Source organism: Coloeus monedula (genome assembly GCF_965178545.1).
Source record: "Coloeus monedula genome assembly, chromosome: 1".
Lineage (NCBI taxonomy): Eukaryota > Metazoa > Chordata > Aves > Passeriformes > Corvidae > Coloeus > Coloeus monedula.
The window spans coordinates 50133609-50152603 of record NC_138781.1 but is presented as its reverse complement, the minus strand read 5'-3'; the positions used below and the strand labels follow the sequence as shown (position 1 = coordinate 50152603).

At 39.6% G+C, this 18995-nt stretch overlaps 1 protein-coding gene across 4 annotated transcripts in view; it reads right to left on the bottom strand.

Annotated features, from left to right (window-relative positions):
- The window catches only part of CLASP2 (cytoplasmic linker associated protein 2), a 150934-nt gene that overhangs the window by 114814 nt on the left and 17125 nt on the right, over positions 1–18995 (bottom strand). For all 4 annotated transcript variants that reach the window (XM_082297500.1, XM_082297502.1, XM_082297501.1 and 1 more), the window contains exons 3-6: positions 11126–11229; positions 7662–7753; positions 7245–7320; positions 5663–5760 (exon numbers count right to left, since the gene is read on the bottom strand). In XM_082297500.1, coding sequence (XP_082153626.1) covers positions 5663–5760; positions 7245–7320; positions 7662–7753; positions 11126–11229 — 370 coding nt within the window. The remainder of the gene's footprint in view (positions 1–5662; positions 5761–7244; positions 7321–7661; positions 7754–11125; positions 11230–18995) is intronic.

The window sequence follows — 18995 nt, the reverse complement described above, 5'->3', positions numbered from 1 at the left end:
GATCCCCACAAAAAGGCCTACTCTACTGCAAGCATCTAAAAAACCACACCCCAAACCCCCCGTTAATCATTTAAGTCAATAACCCATAACACAAACCAGCAGTTATTCCATCATCTCAACTTATCTCAAAACTATATGTAGCTCAGTAGTAGTTTCCTTAATCTTTCCCTAGGATACTTGCCAGCTTGTCTCTGGAACCTATTACCCTCTCCCTTTTGCACCACCATTGCATTTACAACCACTGCTGCCACAGCAAAATGTGTGAAATGGCAGCAATTCACAAATGTCACTATTTTACTATTAAACCTCAAGTCTTTTAATGAAAAGATCAATTTGCAAACCAAAGGCAGTATCTACCAAAATGGGTTTTTCTGCACTTAGGCTTGAAAAAGTAAAACTTTTGAAATTAAATGCTTTTTTGGGTACTAGAATTTACTAATGACGTGTGAAATACCATTTACATGCTGCTTGCTTTCAACCGTACAAATCGAGAAGTTTACACGAGAATCAATACATATAATAATGCATTAGGCCATCTTGCTTTCATAACAAGAAGTTAATGTGTTTGCCTCATATGTTTGTGTTTACCAGGGATTGTGAGTTCCCCTCAACAGTGCTGGATTCCATAGCAAACACTGCATTAGCAGTTCACCTAGTTAATGAGGAAGACTTAACACTACATCTGAAAGGCTGAAACTGTCATTCCGAGAGAAACTGATTATGACTAGAGAGATTAACAGATTTGCTCTAAAATTTCACTTCAATTTTTAAATCCTGTAAAGCTGACGTTATCCACTTGGCACAAATATTTTAGTGCATGCAGAAGGAAAAAAAAGATTTTCTGCTCTTTTGAACTTTCTTTTCAAAAATGCTTTCCTGAGTGTTTTAAATAGCAGCTAAAACCTAAATGCTTCCTTATAAATATGTTATAATAATATACATGTTGCCTCTCACTCTGGACAAAATACTTTAGATAAAGTATTAACTATGAACAATAAAAAAATGTGTCTGTCAGCACTGGACGCTATGTTGTCAGTGTTGCAGGCTGGAGAGCAACACACAGTACTGCCACTCCTCAAACTTTCAAAGCATGTCTTTATGACCAGAGGCACACTCTACAGTATTTGCAATAATTGCAACAACAACAGAGGAGTCCATTATAACACAGCTGCCAATGTGGTAAAGCACTACTGCAGAACCAACCCTCTCTTTAGAACAGCTTACAGCATCTTTAACTACTACTTTGCAAAGTCTCTCACAAGAAGTTTCTCCCTCCCTCTCCTCCCACCCTGCTCTTCTTGCTACCTTCTTCTCTTCTCATATTTCTTCACACAGTCACAGGCAGCAAGGCAGCATGGGCTAGAGTCTCTAAAATTATTGCAACCACAGTCAATTTAAGAATGTTTACGGAAGGTTCAGCTCCTGGCAAAAGAGAGCCTGCCAAGAGGAACCCAAGAAACTCTACAGGGCTGGACCAAGACCAGTTTTACTGGCAAAGAGGAATGTTCTTTGAGAAGAGCAGCATTATTTACTCCTTCATCTCATATCTGCAAGCCCAACTCTAGATGTGGCAATCATAATCAATCATTGAAGTCACTACATGTCACTGGTGGACAGAAATATTATCTTCTTTTCCCAAAAAGGCATAGACAGGTCTTCTGCAACTTCTCATACAGACGGAAAAATCGCCATTGACAAAAACCATGTGTTTGGGACAGCAGGTACTTCTGGAGGGGCTGTCAGTTAATGAATGAATGAATGCATGAAGTTGTAGCACTTTAAATGGGGGCTCCTGGCAACCTGCCAAACCCTCTCCTCCAGCAGGCAACAGGTCTCTATCAAAGTATTATCATACTGTGGTGAGGATGGTCAGTAAGAGGAATATGTACCCTTCTACGACACAGCTTGAGCTGACATGCACACATATGGAAACACGGGTGCTTCCACAGAATGTGCACAACACTTCAGACTGAAAAGCTGTTACTCATGACCATGCTTGATGGTGTTCAAGTGTTTGTATGGCAGGCAGAGGGGGATACCTAAAAGTGTGGTCCTTGTGATGAAGAGGCAAAAGAGCACCACTCCCCTATCAATAGCAGAAAGATAAAGAAGAAGAATGGTGGTAACTAGTCTGTTGTTTATGTCCAAACTGAGTCTAAAGCAGGAAACAGCCCATCTGAAACTCTCCATATTCCCCCCTTCCAAGCCAAAAAAAAAAAAAAATCTTGAAGACATGTGTCCACATCTGGACACACAGATGGACCTCATCTACAGCTTGAGCTAGACAGATAAGCAGAATGTGCATACCACATAAAATGTGGTATTTAGAAATGCATAATGCATACTGCAATATGCTTCAACATTTTAGGATATGAAGTTGTGGCCCTAGACATAAGAACTAAACAAATGACTGGTTTTATACATTTCTGTTTCTCAAGCAACAGGGGGGAAATTTGTCAGATTAATTCCTCAAAGATAAAAGCTTCTAACACTCAGACTAAGTAACTGCTATCCAGAGCCACGTACACTATTTCCGTTCATGGAAGATCAGCCACACAGATTCCATACTGTAAAACATTCGATTTGTCCCACAGAGAACAAAACCTCTTCACTATTCCTGGCTCACTGAACAATAAATACAACATCCACTTTCAGTATTCATAAATATATTAACACTACTTTCAGGTCTGACACTAAAGACTGTCAAACCTCTCTGGCAGCAATTACAACAAAAGAGAAAACAACATCCAAATTTCCAGCCACTGACTTGATACTGATTTTTCTGAAAAAGGAATGTGCTTCAAGCAAAAAGCACAATAATACTCTGAGATTTCTAAGTTGAAAAATAACAAATAGAAAGAGGAATACACTGATTTTATTTATAAACAAATTTATATTTGTTTATATAAATTAATACCTATTAAGGTATCACCAATTAATCTCAGTAAAGAAGAGAAATGCACTGAAGAAAAATAAATAGTAAGTAAGTAGAATTGAACTACAAAAGTAAGATCCCATAATTTATTCATTACCTAGATTTTGACAGGTCCAGTAAAGCCCTCTAGAAAATCCAATATTTTCCACAAAGGCAAACCCTACCAGATGCAGATTACAAAACCTTTTAAGCCTACTATTATTAAATTACTGACTGTATTTGGCTGTGTATAGACACAACATGTATATACCATTTGCATATTTAAGGAAGTTGAACAATTTCTCAAAACAATGCTTGATTAACTTTCCTGCTTTCCTTTCAGCAGACAGGAGCTCTTATTTTCAGTGCTTTATGGTAAGAGTGCATTCAAGCAGCAACACACAACTCTCTAACCTGTAGTTTGTTATGCAAACTAAACAATCCTACATTCTATTGATTCATGTGTGCACCGAACACTGAAGTAATAGGTTTTTCTGCTAATGTTTAAGTTTAGACGTAATTTTTAATGCATTGACTTACAGTGAAGGAGCTGCAATGCAGTTCTTTAAGGCTGAACTCAACAACTGAAAGCAGCCGTGTCTGAACTACAGATTATCTGTAATACTTAAAACCCTTAAAACCTACCCAGACACACAAACATGAGCACAGATTCCCCTCAAAATAATGATGATACTCTACATGAAAGGTTTTTTTCCCACAGATCATAGCTCCTGCATAACCACATGAAAATTTTACTGCATCTAAGCAAAGGGAAACCTCTAACAGGCACTGGGGAAGAAACGTCTTAAATTAGGTCTGCCTCTGAAGAAACAACAGTCTAAGCTACCATACAGTTAATCTGTCTTTCCTGAGCTTTGTCAAACGTCTTCTTAGTTGTGTGAAGGAGTAAGAAGGGACTCCAGGAGCTCTGCTTTCTGTCAGGGTTGGATGGGACAGAGACTAGCAGTCTCATGTTTAACTCAAGCAAATCGTATCTCCTGTCCTTATCCCAACCTGAAACCTACTGCAGAGGACACAGCACTGACACTCAGCTCACATACTATTTTACCCTAGTCTTGACTATCAGGTGCAAAACTGCTGGAGATTTAGTAGCAACAGCCCATTTAACACGCACCAAGTAGAGTCTTGCTTTTTTATGTAAATGCAAATTATACAACCATGCTTGCTTTCAGATCAGGGGGAATTTTGTATGCAGCTGATTCAGACAGTAGAAACAACAACTTGGCACCTACTGCAACTAAATTAGAAGCTGTTGATTGTCCTGAGGATACAAAGCACCTATGGTGTTTAATCCTATTTGGATCCCAAGATGTGCTCAGCTTGTATCACATGGAATTGTAAACGGTGAGTCCTGAACCTAAACTTACAGTCAGACCCAACATTCATTGCAAAAATGCTGTGCTATCTGCACTCTTTTATTCTCTGTTCCAAAAGATGTCCAAGGCCCTATCTTAATACAAGAAAGATCTCTGATATGTCCCCCTTATTTGCTAGGAAACTCAATTTTCAGAATTGTAGTAATAATACGGCATAAACTTCTGTGGTAACCATATAATCCATTACTAGTCTAAAAGCATGACTATATTCTATAGAATTTTTTAGAATTCTATTCTACAGGATAGAAGAAATGTGTACAACTTCTCATTCTCATAGGCAGGGTAAACTTTTGTCTAAACAGGCTGAACTCTGCCTGGAATGTAAAACAATAAATTCAACACCCTTCTCCTACAATGCTTCCACAGAATTGTAGAATGGTTTTGGATCACCCAGTTCCAACCCCTCTGTCATGGGCTGGGACAACTTTCATTAGAGCAGGCTCCTCAAAGCCCCATCCAAGCTCACCTTGAACACTGCCAGGGACAGGGCATTCACAGCCTCACTGGGTAACCTGTTCCAGTGTCTTACCACCCTCACAGTAAAGAATTGCTTCCTAATATGTGACCTAAACCTGTCCTCTTCAGTTGAAAGCCCTCGCCCCTGGTCCTACCACGTCCTTGGAAGAAGTCCCTCTCCAGCTCTCCTACCTATTTAGGTACTGGAATGTGCTCTAAGAGCCTTCTCTTCTCCAAGCTAAACAATCAGCCTGTTTTCATAGCAGAGGTGCTGCAGCACCCTAATCAATTTAGTGGCTCTCCCCGGGACTAAGAGGTCAATGTCCTTCTCATATTGGAGGCCCCAGAGCTGAATACATATTTTGATCTATTATCAAGCTGTATTTTGCTATCCTACAAATGACCATTAAAAACTAGGGCTCTTAAGTTTTTTAGAGGGGTTTGATAAGGGACTTATCTAACATTCTCTCCGACATCAAGTAATAGATATATTCAGCTTTATCAAAATCAAGAAATGAGATAAAAGTGATGGTAAAGAGGTATGTTAGTATATAAGGGGTTAACACATTTTAAAAAGTATAAATTGCTTTAACAAGGAATTTTAAAGATTTTATGGAATAAACAGCCTTTCCCACTAAGTACAATTTCAACCTCTGTCTAGCTTTCTTAATTAATCAAAGGTAGAAAAAAAATAATGGCTAGTTTTATTTCATATAAACTAATCTACATACAACACAGGAACTCTAGTAACATCATACTGAAAGCAAAACTAACTGGAATATAAAATAAAAATTACAGTAATTTTAAAACAAAATTTTTAGTGAGTTTAAAGTTCAGATAACGAACAGTAAAACTTAAATGGCTCAGAATTACAAAATCAAAACAGCTAGCTCACCTTCCAGGAGGAATTCCTCTCTTCGTAAGATCTATTCGTACTTTCTCTCCCACATGTCTGTAAACCTCTACAATGGCTAGTATGGCAGCATCTCTCACCTGTGAACACAGTTTAAATTGTTAATTCTAGTGTTACAGAAACCAAAACGATATTTGCTGACAGACCTCTAATCTTAAGAGTGTCTATAGCCCTGCATGCCAACTCAGTTGAAATAGTGAGGATGAAAAGGAATGGAAATATAACTGTTCTAACACGATGGCATTTGTTCCAAGTTACAGCATCCCCACGTGGTAAAAAATCCTAGAAATAACAGCTTTAGAGGGAATTTCTGGGTCTGACATAAGAATAGTATTTGTGGAAAAAATGTGCTTTATCTAGGACTTGCTCACAGCAGGCAGTACTTTCAAAACTTAGCTCCTGCACTCAGTCTTGACTTTTCATCTTGCTTTCATCACTTTCTACGCACAGCAAAGTCCTTCTGGAAAACTAAGGCTGCCCACAAGAATGGACCAAAGTGATCAGCATTTTCTTCTTTCTTTATTTCAATTGGAATCACGTGGCATGGCATCAGCACAAGAAAGGAAATAAGGCAGGATGGTGGAAGCAGAAAGAACAGTAAGAACAAGGAGATGGAGTGCCTCTTTAAAAATTTTAAACCACAGTCATCACAATAAAAACTGCCAAAAATGCATTTTAGTAAATGCCATTATTCTCTAAAAAGAATGTCCAGAATGACTTCAGTATTGTTCTTTGCAGCAGTTCAAACTAAACACGTAACTGCCCTAGCAAGATGTGAACTACATCTTTACTAATGATCAGCAAAAAGGACAACTTCTCAACAGAATTTTGCTAGAACAGAACAATGCTATGCTATACAGAGGAGATAAGAACTTTGCTGCATTCAGAAATTAAGCTTAAAGACCAATCCTGTTTATAAACCCAGCTCCTACCAATGCTATCTTCTCTGTTACTGTATTCATAGTCTTTTCCCTCAAACACAACTTCAGCTAAATCAAGATATTTTAACCATTTCCACTGGAAGATTTTCTGAAGTTCAGATGTCACCATTATGAACTGCATCTTGATTTTCACTGCAGATGTTTCTGCTTAATGATTTTAATGACAGTCCTTGCATGCTCTCAAATGCCATTTGGGTTCCAATGAGAAAATAATTACACATAATAATGTTATCTTCAGCAAATTTGGCAATCTATCGCAGGTTTCATATAACGGCTGCTTCTGGAGGTAATTTTTTGTGTCAATAACTTTGTTTTTTTATTTATTTCTTTTCAACATCCTCTGTAAGAAACAACTACTTTCAGTAATTACTAGTTTCTTCTTCTGAAGACAAAACTAAAGGGACCAGTACATCATGATATTGCTGCCTTTGCAACTCTACTTTCATCTTCCAGTGGATGGACTGATAAAGAAGAAATCGGGTTTACTTCTCATAGTAGAAAATAATGATCTGCTGTACACAAGCACTCTTACCAGCTTTTCTTTAAATGCTTATATTTATTTTGCTTTCACTGCTCTGTCAAAGTGTAGTTGTTCAAGGGCCAGTAAGTACTGAAATCCTTACCTGACTGTTGGAGTCACCAAATGCTATACACAGATGTGGTACCAACTTGCTGAGGACTAATGGTTGTGCACCGTAACTAAAAAAAAAAAAAAAAAAAAAAAAAAAAAAAAGCATATTTTTTAAGAAAAAACAGAAAATAATTCTTGCAGAAGTGAACTTTTGGCTTAGCTTTTATAGAATACAAACTGACATCAATCAAGCTCTGACCCTCTCTTACTAGTCCTTCATCTACTTCTAAATAAGATAAGAATTCTGTAGCTTTAGTCTTTCTTTCAGAAAGCCCACTAGTTTAGTTGTTTGATTTTTCCCATGTATTAATTTAATTGAACCAGACTCCCTAAAGAATTACTTTCAGAGAAAAATGACATTCAAAAAAAGGATAGAACCATTACATCTCCATAGAAACAAAAAGCTTACATGTTTAAGGTAGCAACAAGACACAAACACACTCCTTCTCGGGATCGGTAATTCTTGTGTTTAAAACCAACAGCAAGGCGTTCCCAAATGTACTATAAAAGCAGAAATAATGGTCTTTAATTACCTGGAGTACAATACAATGTAATTCTATTCCATATAATTACATTCATAATAGTTGCAAAAAAATAACAGAAGACAAGTCCATTGGAAAAGCGATAAAATTAACTTTTGAAATGCACAATATGGAACACAACACAGATTAATTCTAAGCCAAAACCAATTCCTAAAAAACGTCCTTCAGCAATCCAGCTGAGTGTTTTCCTTGTTTGAGAAACAGCTCTTAAAACATTCAGGATTGTTACAGTTAATGCACACAAAACAAATATTAACATTACAAACTACTGACTGAAGCAGAAGTTACTACACTCTTTTTGCTTCATATTCTGTTTGCCTGCCAAAATTTCCTCACATCCATTTTAGCTTATCCTTATCCATACTCCTGCTGTCCCACTTCCCCCTTACTTTTGCTTTAGATCTATTTCTTCATTTTTTTATTATTTCTTGCCCACTCGCTCTAATTCCTGTGCTTCCATTTTTGTTCTGCTTTCGGTTCTCCTCTCGGTGCTGGTGCCACTTCCTGTGGTACGATCCCCTGGCTCGCTAAACCCTCCTTCACCTCCTTGCGCACTTGTTTTTCTCTGCCTGCCCTGGCTCTCTGCCTCCTGGCTTTATCCCATTACCTTTCCATCTCCTTGCCGTGCTCTAGCTGCATATCAGAGCATTGTAAGCGCAAACATGGAGCTGAGGAGCCGGGGGGTTCTCCTTGGGAGCAGATGCACAGGCTTCAGCCTGCAACTCGCCCCAGCTGCAGCACTGCCATTGCAGCCCAGCCAGCATCCGGGCAGCGTTGCCTAGCGATGGATGGCTGCACACTGCCAGGAGCTGCACACTTTGCAGCCCAGGCACCTCCCTCCTGCCAACTGCACCCCGGAGTGCTGCAACTGCAACCTACAGTGACGCCACACAAAGCTGCTAAAATGTATTACATACTAATTATTGCAATCGGCTTTCTGGGGGAAAAAAAAAATAAAGCCCTCACAAACAGCTGTTGATCAACAAAAACAGAGAGCATAAGAGCAGGGAATATGCATCCTCCTTATTAATGAGGTAGCACTCTTCAACAGCAGACATAAAATTTTCCAATTAGAGCCCTGCTTGATAATTTTGTCCCATCTGCGGTTTTTTGTTTGTTTGTTTTATACTTCATTGCATTTAGAGAAAACAAACCTTAGATGAGCAGGATATGGCTTGCCAAAGCTGCATAGCTTAACAACAAAGAACAGGATTTTATGGAAGAAAACATCCTTCCAATTAACCCACTGTCATGGACAAACATGGGAAAAAGGAAATCTCCTTGACAGATGAACAAAAATACAGGTAGAGAGGGAAGTGCAGACTATTGAAACAAAGAAAGCAGACCGAAGTAAAATTTAGTCTTTCACTACATTATTCCTTCTTTAAGAGCTATTTTTTTTAAGCAGAGAAATTCAAATGGCTGCTTAGAAATTTCAACTCTCAGAAGTTCCTAGCAAGACTTGATGTCCACCTCCATCCCTTTCATGCATATTTATACCACCTATATTTTTATGCCTTCTTGCCCATAAGCAGCTACAGCTAGTTCTTGCTCATAAAAGAAGCAAAAAAACCCCAAACATCTAAAACAAGTAAAGGGATTTAACAACAGGACAAATTAAATATTATTCAACAACATGCTACAAGAGGCATGATGAGTTGACTAGAAAGACACTTGCAGGATTTATCGTCAAAAAATTATTCCACTAAGCTTTTCTAAAGGGATATTTCTCTGCAGCAGAGAGCCTACAGCTCTGTACTTCAGTGTTAGAGGCACAGGAATGACTTCTCTGTTTTGGCCCCTGCTGTGAGGATGATTGATGCTTTTCATCCGAAGTTTTACCGACCCATAAGCTCTCCTGAGAGCAGACAACCAAAGCCAGGCTTCTCCCACTCTGGGGAAGTTACCAGGAGAGCAGTACCTTATCTTGCAGACACAATGCTCTTCCTTGGACCCCACAAACCTTGTATGCCTTCCGGCATTTGAGAGTAAACTTCGAAGGGGATGGAAACTTCCTTCCATCACCTCTATGTACAGCCTAACAACTCTGCACAAAGATGGACCAGCAATCTAAAACTCTTCCACAACAAGGGCTTAGCACGAAGCAACTACCACCAATTTCTTTATCAGCTACTGTTCAAATGAAGGTATCTCCAAGGTGCTCCACTGCACACTTGTCAAAATGCCATTGCTGTAGGGGTTCTGGTCTGTATGCCAAGTATTTGGGAGCATCTTGGGGACAGGAACATATCATTTATGAACTACTGGCACCTAGGCACAAAAAATACTGCCATGTCTCTTGGTCAGTGAATATGACCAACACTGCAGCTTGTGAACAGATAAATGCATGTCTTTGTGGATGACACTACTAGACCCTGATGCCTAAACCCCAATCAGATCTGTAGCCAAAGGGAGATAAACTGTTCTATAATAGCCTAGCGTGCTACATGTTTTATCAGGCAAACAAAGCAACTGACAATAATTTTCTCACTCCAGATCAAGTCTGCAACATCTTATTCACCGCACACAAACATTCAAACTTGAATCTATGAAAAAACAAAGCCAGGAATCAGTGCATACAAAACCCCCACTATTTTTCTCCCTATTAACCTCTAGAATTAGAACTCAGAAATAGATTTTCCTCAGGAACTGAAAACTCAAATAGTAAGTTCCTACTCACATTCAGGGTCTCCAGACTTCTAAATAACACCGTTACTCAAGAATATAATCTTGTTAAACAGTCTGACATTTTTCAGACTCACAGAATAGAGATATAAGATTAAGCACTTGGAAGCCACATAATGTTTAGAACTGAAGGTTGAGTTAAACAAGCCTCCTTACAACCAAATATGACAAGCCAGAGGGCAATTTATCCCCACCTCAGTTTGTCCATGGTTCACAGAGCATCTCTGTCATACAGCTAGAAAGCCAGATTCTCTTAAGTTAGAAAATGTGCACCTCAACTGCAGGACTAGTCCTACATGTTCAAGTACAAATCTAATTTTAAAATAAATTTGGAGCTAATTAAACTTATTTATTCCCATTATTCAAACCCAGAAGATGCTTCAAACATGCGTCAATTAACAAAGCCCTGGCACATAGCATAAAAATGTCTGCTCAGAATTTAGCTACGATGTGCAAAATATGCAGAATCACATCGTGCCAAGATTTTTATCTTTAGTTGAACAATACATCAGTGTCAACCCACTAAGAGTACCTTTAACATTTACACCATTAACAGTCGCCATAACATTGTGACATGTTCGGAGTTCATACAGAAGTCATAAGCTCACTGGAGGCCTCCCTCTGAATCTACATTAAGCAATCATACCATGGGCGGTGCTGCTTCACACATCAATTTCAATATAAGATTCTGTGCTTGCTCTCGAACTTGGTCTTTGGCATCTCCCATACGATCTATCAAAGGCAGGAGAACTACAGGAGAGGAGAAAAAAAGAGAAAGTAAAAAAGATTAAACACCCAATGGAGATCTTCTAATGCTTAAAGACATTTCCTGAAACAGATGTATACACATGTCATTCAAAAATAAAAGCTGATTTTAAGTAGGCCACAATATTTTAAAGTCTCAAGTGCATTTCTGGGTATTTTATAAGACTAACAACAAATGCATAAGCCTGAAATGGAAGAAAATAGTATCTTTCAATAGGTTAAAAAGAAAGCAAGCTTCCCATCTTCAAAACTGTTTGAATGACTTTGACTTCAAAAAGTGTTCCAGTTAGCTTCAGAATGTCTGGCTTTTCTAAAAATAATGCTGGGGCATGGTGAGTGGCAAAGAATTGGAATAGGAAAATAGGACTATTTTAGAATCAGTGGGACTTTGATGTTTATTGTAAGAAAACCAAACGTTTTAAATTCCTTATTCACACAGTGTATCTTCTGGAAACCCAGCCTCGCTTCAGTAAGAGCATCATTAGAAGTTACTATGTTAAAACAAGCATCCTCAAATAATATTTAAGTAAAATTGCATGACAGCTGATGATTTCAGATCCTAAAAACCAGTAAAAATCAAAGCCAAGGGACTTGCCAACTCTCTCAGGTTGCTTTTCCAGACAGAAGTTTATAATTACGTCAGACAAATTAATGCTGTGACATTAGGAAAGATATCCCAATGAACGCGTAGCTAGTTCTGTGTTGTGCAAGGCATCCTGCTGTACTGGTTCCCAGTCCACCATCTGGGGCCTATTCTTTGAGACATTCTTCTCCAAAATGCTTTCAAGTACTTCTTCCAAATGAGGGGTGATGACACCGAGTATGCTGCCTTCCTTCAGGAACCACAACTGACTGACAGAGTTGGTGGAGATGTGTCTCTCACGGACAGTGATTTAAGGCTCTAAGAAGCACGTGATTCTCCACCTAGGAAAAGCAGTGTCACGCTAATGGTGACATTTACCTGCCGACAGCTCAGCCTTCTGTGCTAGCTTTTGTTTCTGATCCAATCCACAATTTCTGAGAGCTCCAAGTATCAGTCACGCAGTCCAGGTGGATCTTACTCAACACAGCTCACAATAATCACCCAGCACATCCTTCTGCTCCTGCACTCTGCTTAAGCTTGGGCTAAATTTGCAATTGCTGTAACATTTACTTCAAACTTCTAAAGCCAGCATAATGTTTACCTTGACTTCTTTTGAAGACTTGCTCACATTCTCATAAGTAAAAAGAGATATACTAACAGCTAAAGTAACTTTTTGCTGCATTTAGTACTACATCACTGAACACCTGAGAGTATTTTACAGTAGCTGCCTGACCTCAACAGACTGCTAAAGAATTCATTTTCCTTTTCTACTCACAAAAGAAATAATTGTATTTGGCTATTGTTTGAAAGGCAGATCTGAAGTAATTTTATCAGTACATAATGATTTTATAGTAATAAATAAACAACAGATTTGCCAGCAAAAGAAAGGGAACAGAACCATAAATTCTGAGGAGGTCTCCTCAGTCCCCTGTTCCCATACTAAAAGCAGCAGCCATTTCTATACCATGATTGAAAAATACACTGCTGAAGTTTGAATTTCCCCTCCTGCAGTATCCAAAGGCTTTCTTAGTGTCCTATTCTGAGTGTCCTAATCTAAGTATTTAATTCTATTGGCTCTGGATATTCCACTGACATCTTCAGCCACCATTATCAAAGTTTTGTGTTTTTCATCTATCTTCTCTACCCTTTCTCCCCTGAAGAAATTAGTACAGCTACTTTCATTTCACAGTTTAAAAAGAAGAGTCTGGGTTTTTTTTGTTTGGGTTGGATTGCTGTTGTTTTGATGGTGTGGGACATTGTCTTTATGGTTTGGGTTTTTAAGGGGTGTTTCTGTTTTGTTTGGTGGTTGGGTTTGGGTTTTTTTGGGATTTTTTCCATTTTGTGAACAGAGAAGAAACATCCAGAACTCAAGAAGCTATTTTTGGGAGTACACAGGCAACCACTCCCATGAACTTCCAATCACTCCTATACCTACTGATTACATTTTTATCACCAACAGTACTTTTCTTGTCCTTTCCAGCACTTCTGAACTGACCTTGTCCCCATGCCATACATTACTAGTGAGGTCTGTACATTGACCTGACTGCTGGGCAGCTGAAGGCAATTCTAGCTTTACAGAGAGGGAAACAAACACAGCCAGTGCCAGTCCTGAGGGAACACGGCTCCTTTGTGACTAATTAGCACTCTGAGTCATTTGACGGAGCTGCAGATACCAGGGCTCCGCTCAAATCACTAAGGCAAGCACAGAGAACAGCTACTAGAAGCTGCTGAACAGAGATGAGGTCACCCAGTTAAACTAAGCTATGACAGCCTGCAGATTTCAGAGTGTGCAGCTACTGAACACACCAGCCTTTGCCACTCCTGGAGCTCTGACAGAGGGACAACCCACTGTAGGAGCTGTTAAAGAGCCCACACGGCTGCAGGCTTGGCTTTTTTCCCCTAAAACTCAAGTTTCTGTAAGACCCCATATAAGGCATGATATATTCTGTTTGCGCAAGACAAATGAAATTAGGCTGCTGAATGCTGGCAACCACCAGCTGGTTTTCAGTGTGGCTGTTCATCTTTTCTGTCAGAACAAGCTCCAATAGGAAATCACTGAAAGTTGGGTTTCCTATCGATCAAGTTTCAAAACTGAACATCATTTTGGCTGCTACTTTTACTTTAAGCTGCACATGCTTTCTCACCAGCATTATCGAATTAATGTCCCTCTTTATACTGCAATGCAAATACATGCATTTGGTTGTTCCTGGCATCAGTCTGCAAACTCAACAATCTCAAACAGATACAGAATTAAACGAAGGGTGACAAAGGCGAAGTAGGACCAAACATGAAGGCTGTATTCAGTGTGGTAGCCTCCTAACAAGTCACTCAGTGAGGGATATAATTTGTCACATGCAGTCTGGATTCACACATTCCTACTGTTTTATATTAACCTTATCCATCTTTTATCTTCTGTTGCCTAGATTCTTAAATTATTTCAAATGGATTTTGGAAAATCTAATAACAAATGACACCTTTCTGTCATATATTTCTGCAGATATGCTGAGAAACACTACACTAAATTCAGGAGACAGTGATTCTTTTTGCAGCTGTTTATTTTTTGTGAAGCACTGTATTCGATTCAACTTGCCTTTTCGCCACGTCTTAGCATGTTGTCAAAGCTTCTTACCACTTCTAGCCACTCCTGAGGTTTTTCTGTTAAGATTTCTACATTGTTATACCACAATTTTACAGGTTTTGATTACTGAAGAAAACCTACAGTTTTAGCAAAAATATTCCATAGCAGACATTAATTCTACCAGATCTACCTCAAACTGAGCTGCTATTTCACAGAATCACAGAATATTCTGAGTTGGAAGGGATCCATCTGGATCATCGAGTCCAGCTCCCGGCCCTGCACAGACACCCCAAGGTCACACCATGTGCCCAAGAGCATTGTCCGAATGCTTCTTGGACTCGTTCAGGCTTGGTGCTGTGACCACTTCCCTGGGGAGCTGTTCCAGTGCCCGACCACCCTGTGGGGGAAGAACCTTTTCTAATATCCAACCTAAACTGCTCTGAACTCAACTTCAGGCCATTTCCTCAGGTCCTGTCACTGGTCACCACAGAGAAGAGATGAGTGCCTGCCCCTTCTCTTCTACTCACAAGGAAGTTGCAGACTCCTCCAGGCTGAACAGACCAAGTGACCTCAGCCACTTCCCATACAGCTTCCCCTTCAGATCCTTCACCATCCTTGTCGGCCTCCTTCAGACACTCTCTAATAGCTTAATGCCTTTTTTATGTTGTGGTGCCCCAAACTGCACTCAGCACTTGAGGTGAGGCCACTCCAGTGCAGAGCAGAGCGGGACAATCACCCCTTTAAACTGGCTATGCATTTACATCTGAGCTGCTATTTATGCCTTTTTCCTTTCTGCTACATCCGTAACAGAGCTTATTATCCCATCAGTTTCTTTTTCTATTGTCTTCTCTTGTCTCAGTAAATCTGAATAAATTTTCATTTATCCACATTCACCAAATAATTTTATCACCACTAGCTGGGACAATACATGCATGAGTTAATGCCAAAACCAGCCTTCAGAGTCAAAGTACAGCCTTGAGAAATTAAATATTTATTTCCTCTACCAGGATTGAAGATGATAAAACAAGCAAATCACAGAAGTTGCCTAGAATGGCACACAATGTATTTTTAAAAACCTGAGCAATTTAACTATATGACCCCTGTAGCAAAGAATGCCACAGGTAGCACAAACAATTTTCTTTTGTTAAACTTTAACAAGAGTTCCTTCTGCAGCTTTTCAGTTTGTATTCTTGCTTTTTCTTCTCTTCTGACCACTTACACCTGCTGCTCTTTGTATACCTGTGCTCATTTCAAGTCTCAGGTCTACCTCTTTCTATGAACCAACTTTAGATACTCATTACTGCAAAGACTTACAAAAAAGCATTAAGCAAAAAAGAATCTTTACCAAGAAAACGTTATCAGTGTTGGCAAAAATTCTGTTACTAAGAAGAAAAGTCTTTGAGGACAGAAACAGATTAAACCTAGGCAGCAATATCTTCCTCGTTTCCTCAGAAACCTTGCCAGCTCAGGCAGTAGCATTGAACAGCTGTCATTAGAAAGGAGGGAGGGAAACAGCTGCCCCTGCAATTAGGGCAGTCTCTGTTCTGGGCAGGATGCACAGGAGAGAATCCCACAGGGGCTCCTACAGGGCCAGCCTGACAGATCCACGTGGCCAAGGGACTACTTCTAAGCAAAGAATCATAAGCAGGCTCTCAGAAAGGCCTCAGTGCTTCTCTCCTCAACATATAGTCCAGGCCAGTTTAATAAAAAGCAATTTCAGACATTAATGCGCTTCTTGGGGTCTCTCCAGGAGCTAATTAAGAAAAGCATTAGTGGGATTAATGACACATCACTGTTCATCAGCAGCAGCAGAGAGGAAAAAACAAACACTTTTTTTTAATATGATATATCTACAAGTCTATCAAGGTGTCAGTCTCAGAACATGAGAACAGTCTACCAGGCCAAAGAGTTTCAAGAGGTGTATTAAATCCGAAAGAAAACTAGAAGATTGAGAACAAATGTCATCTTCTGAAATTTTTTAAGCTCTAGGCCACGTTTCTTACAGAACTAGAATTAATTAGAATCAAGCAGAAACCAAAGCAAGCTAGGATTTCAAGTTAAAAGCACCGCATTTCTAGGTGTCATACAGTGAAATGCCCACAGACAGCAAGCAGATGGTATTCTACATCACAGCCTATCACGCAAGCATGGATCACTTCAGGTAAAATGAATTCCCACTACTAATAAATTCCAGCACTAGCCAGACAGGACAAAAAAACCCCAAAAAACAACAAAACAAACCAACCAATCCACCCACGACACCATCCCCCCCCCCCCAAAAAAAAAAAAAAAGCTGAAAGGCTGCATAGATTTTTACTTTTTTTTTTAAACTGATACTTCAGAGAATCCAATCATAAAGATGAAAAAAGTTACAGTTCATATCAGTCATGACCTTTAGCTGTCGCCAATAACTACAGAGGAAACCAAAGAAAATTTAAGTATTTTCTGAGGTGTTGCAGGAAGTTAGTATTTTGTTACATTTGAAAATATAAAAGCAGATATTATGGGGGAAAAATACAAATAATGGACTGTCTTCTAAAAGCTGTTAAAAAAAAAAATCTGAAACAGTCAGCGTTTTATTGTCTAAGAAAATCCTACAACAATCCAACACAGCTTTTCCTGAGGTCAGTAAGCTAGAAAATGAAAAGGCAGTATCAGACAAAACACCTGACTTGCGTTTAGGTGCAACAAGGCATCCTTGAGACAAGATGCCTCTCACATAAATGGAAAAGCTTGCTTCACATTATCTCAGCAATTCAGTTTCTCAAGTTATTTGATTTAATTTCCAAGTTTTCTCTAACACCATAGATTGGCCATTTTTAAAGCAAAGACATGGAACAGATGATTGTGAAAGTCCCCTCCAACCAAGTTATTCCAAGTTTTAAGTTTAGTTGTTATGCAAGCTTTTTTAATCTTGAATCCTCAACAGAACATGTCATTAGTCTCAACATTTCAATGAAACTAATAAAAATGAAAAATGAGAATAAAATTCAGTCAGGCCTAACACCTGAAGATCCAGGATTTTTCCAGATGCTAGATATATCCATGGTAGCTCATGTTAATACAGTTCTTGGTTTTCATGGATTTCATGGATTTTCAAAGCATTTCTCCATACCACATTAAAACCACATATTAAAGAGTCCCAGCTTGAATAAACTGCACACCGGAGTCTTTTCCACGCAAAAAATTCAATCATTAAGTAAGAGAAAAAGCAAAAACTTACAACGTGGGTGTCACTTATTAAATGCTGACTTCCTCAAACGAGTATTTCCAAATTCTTGTACCAACTGCTTTAATCCTAATTCACTCAAAAAGTTAATGTATGTTGCAAGCCCTTACAACTGCTTTAAAACACATCAGGTGACATAGAACCATTTAGGTCAGAAAAAACCCTTTAAGATCATCAAGGCCAACCATTAACCCAGCACTGCCAAAGCCACCACTACACCATGTTCCTCAGTGTCACATCTACACGACTTTTGAATACCTCCAGGGATGGCGACTCGCCCTCTTCCTTGGCAGTTACAGTGCTTGACAACACTTTCAATGAAAACATTTTTCCTAACATCCAATCTAAATCTCCCCTGGCACAACTTGAGGCCATTTCCTCTCGTCCTATTGCTTGCTGCTTTGGAGAAGAGACTGACCTCCACCTTGCTACAACCTCCTTTCAGGTAGTTATAGAGAGCAATAAGGTTCCTTCCGAGCCTCCTTCAGGCTACATAATCCATGGCTGCTCCTCATCAGACTTGTGCTCCAAACTCTTCACCAGCTCCACTGCCCCTCTCTGGACATGCTCCAGCACCTCTATGTCCTTCTTGCATTGAGGGATCCAGAATGGACACAGGATTTGAGGTGCAACATCACCAGTGCCGAATACAGCGGGGATGATCGCTGCCCTGGTCCTGCTGGTCACACTATTGCTGATACAGGCCAGGACACCACTGGCCTTCTTGGCCACCTGGGCACTCAATGCCTCATGCTCAGCCACTGTCAATCAGCACAGCCAGATGCTTTCCCTGTAGCGCTGCCTAGGGTTGTTGTGACCCAAGTGCAGGACCTGGCATTTGGCCTTGTTGACCCTCATACTACTGGCCTCAACCCACTGCTCCAGCCTGTCCTGATCCCTCTGCAAAACCTTCCTACCCTCCTGCAGATCAACACTCCTACCTAGCTTGGTCTGATCTTCAAACTGTCTCAGTGTGCCCTCCATCCCCTTATCCAGGTAATGGATAAAAATATTAAACAAAACTAGCCCCAATGCTGAGTCCGGGGGAATACCACTTGCCACCAGTCACCAACTGGATTTAACTCCAGTGACCATCACCCTTTGGGCTCAGCCATCCAGCCAGTTTTTAAGCCAGTTATGAGTGCACCCATCCAGGACACGAGCAGTCACACTTCCATGCTTCATTATAACAACAAATTTGACAGAGCATTTAAATTAGTCTGAGAAAACTAATTTAAATATTCTTCTAACACTTCTTGAAGCCACCTGGTAAAAAATGTAAACACTTCAAATTGGTTTCACATTTTAGTATATGGCACTATAACTATCTTCCGAAACTAATTTTGCCCAGTGGTTTCTTT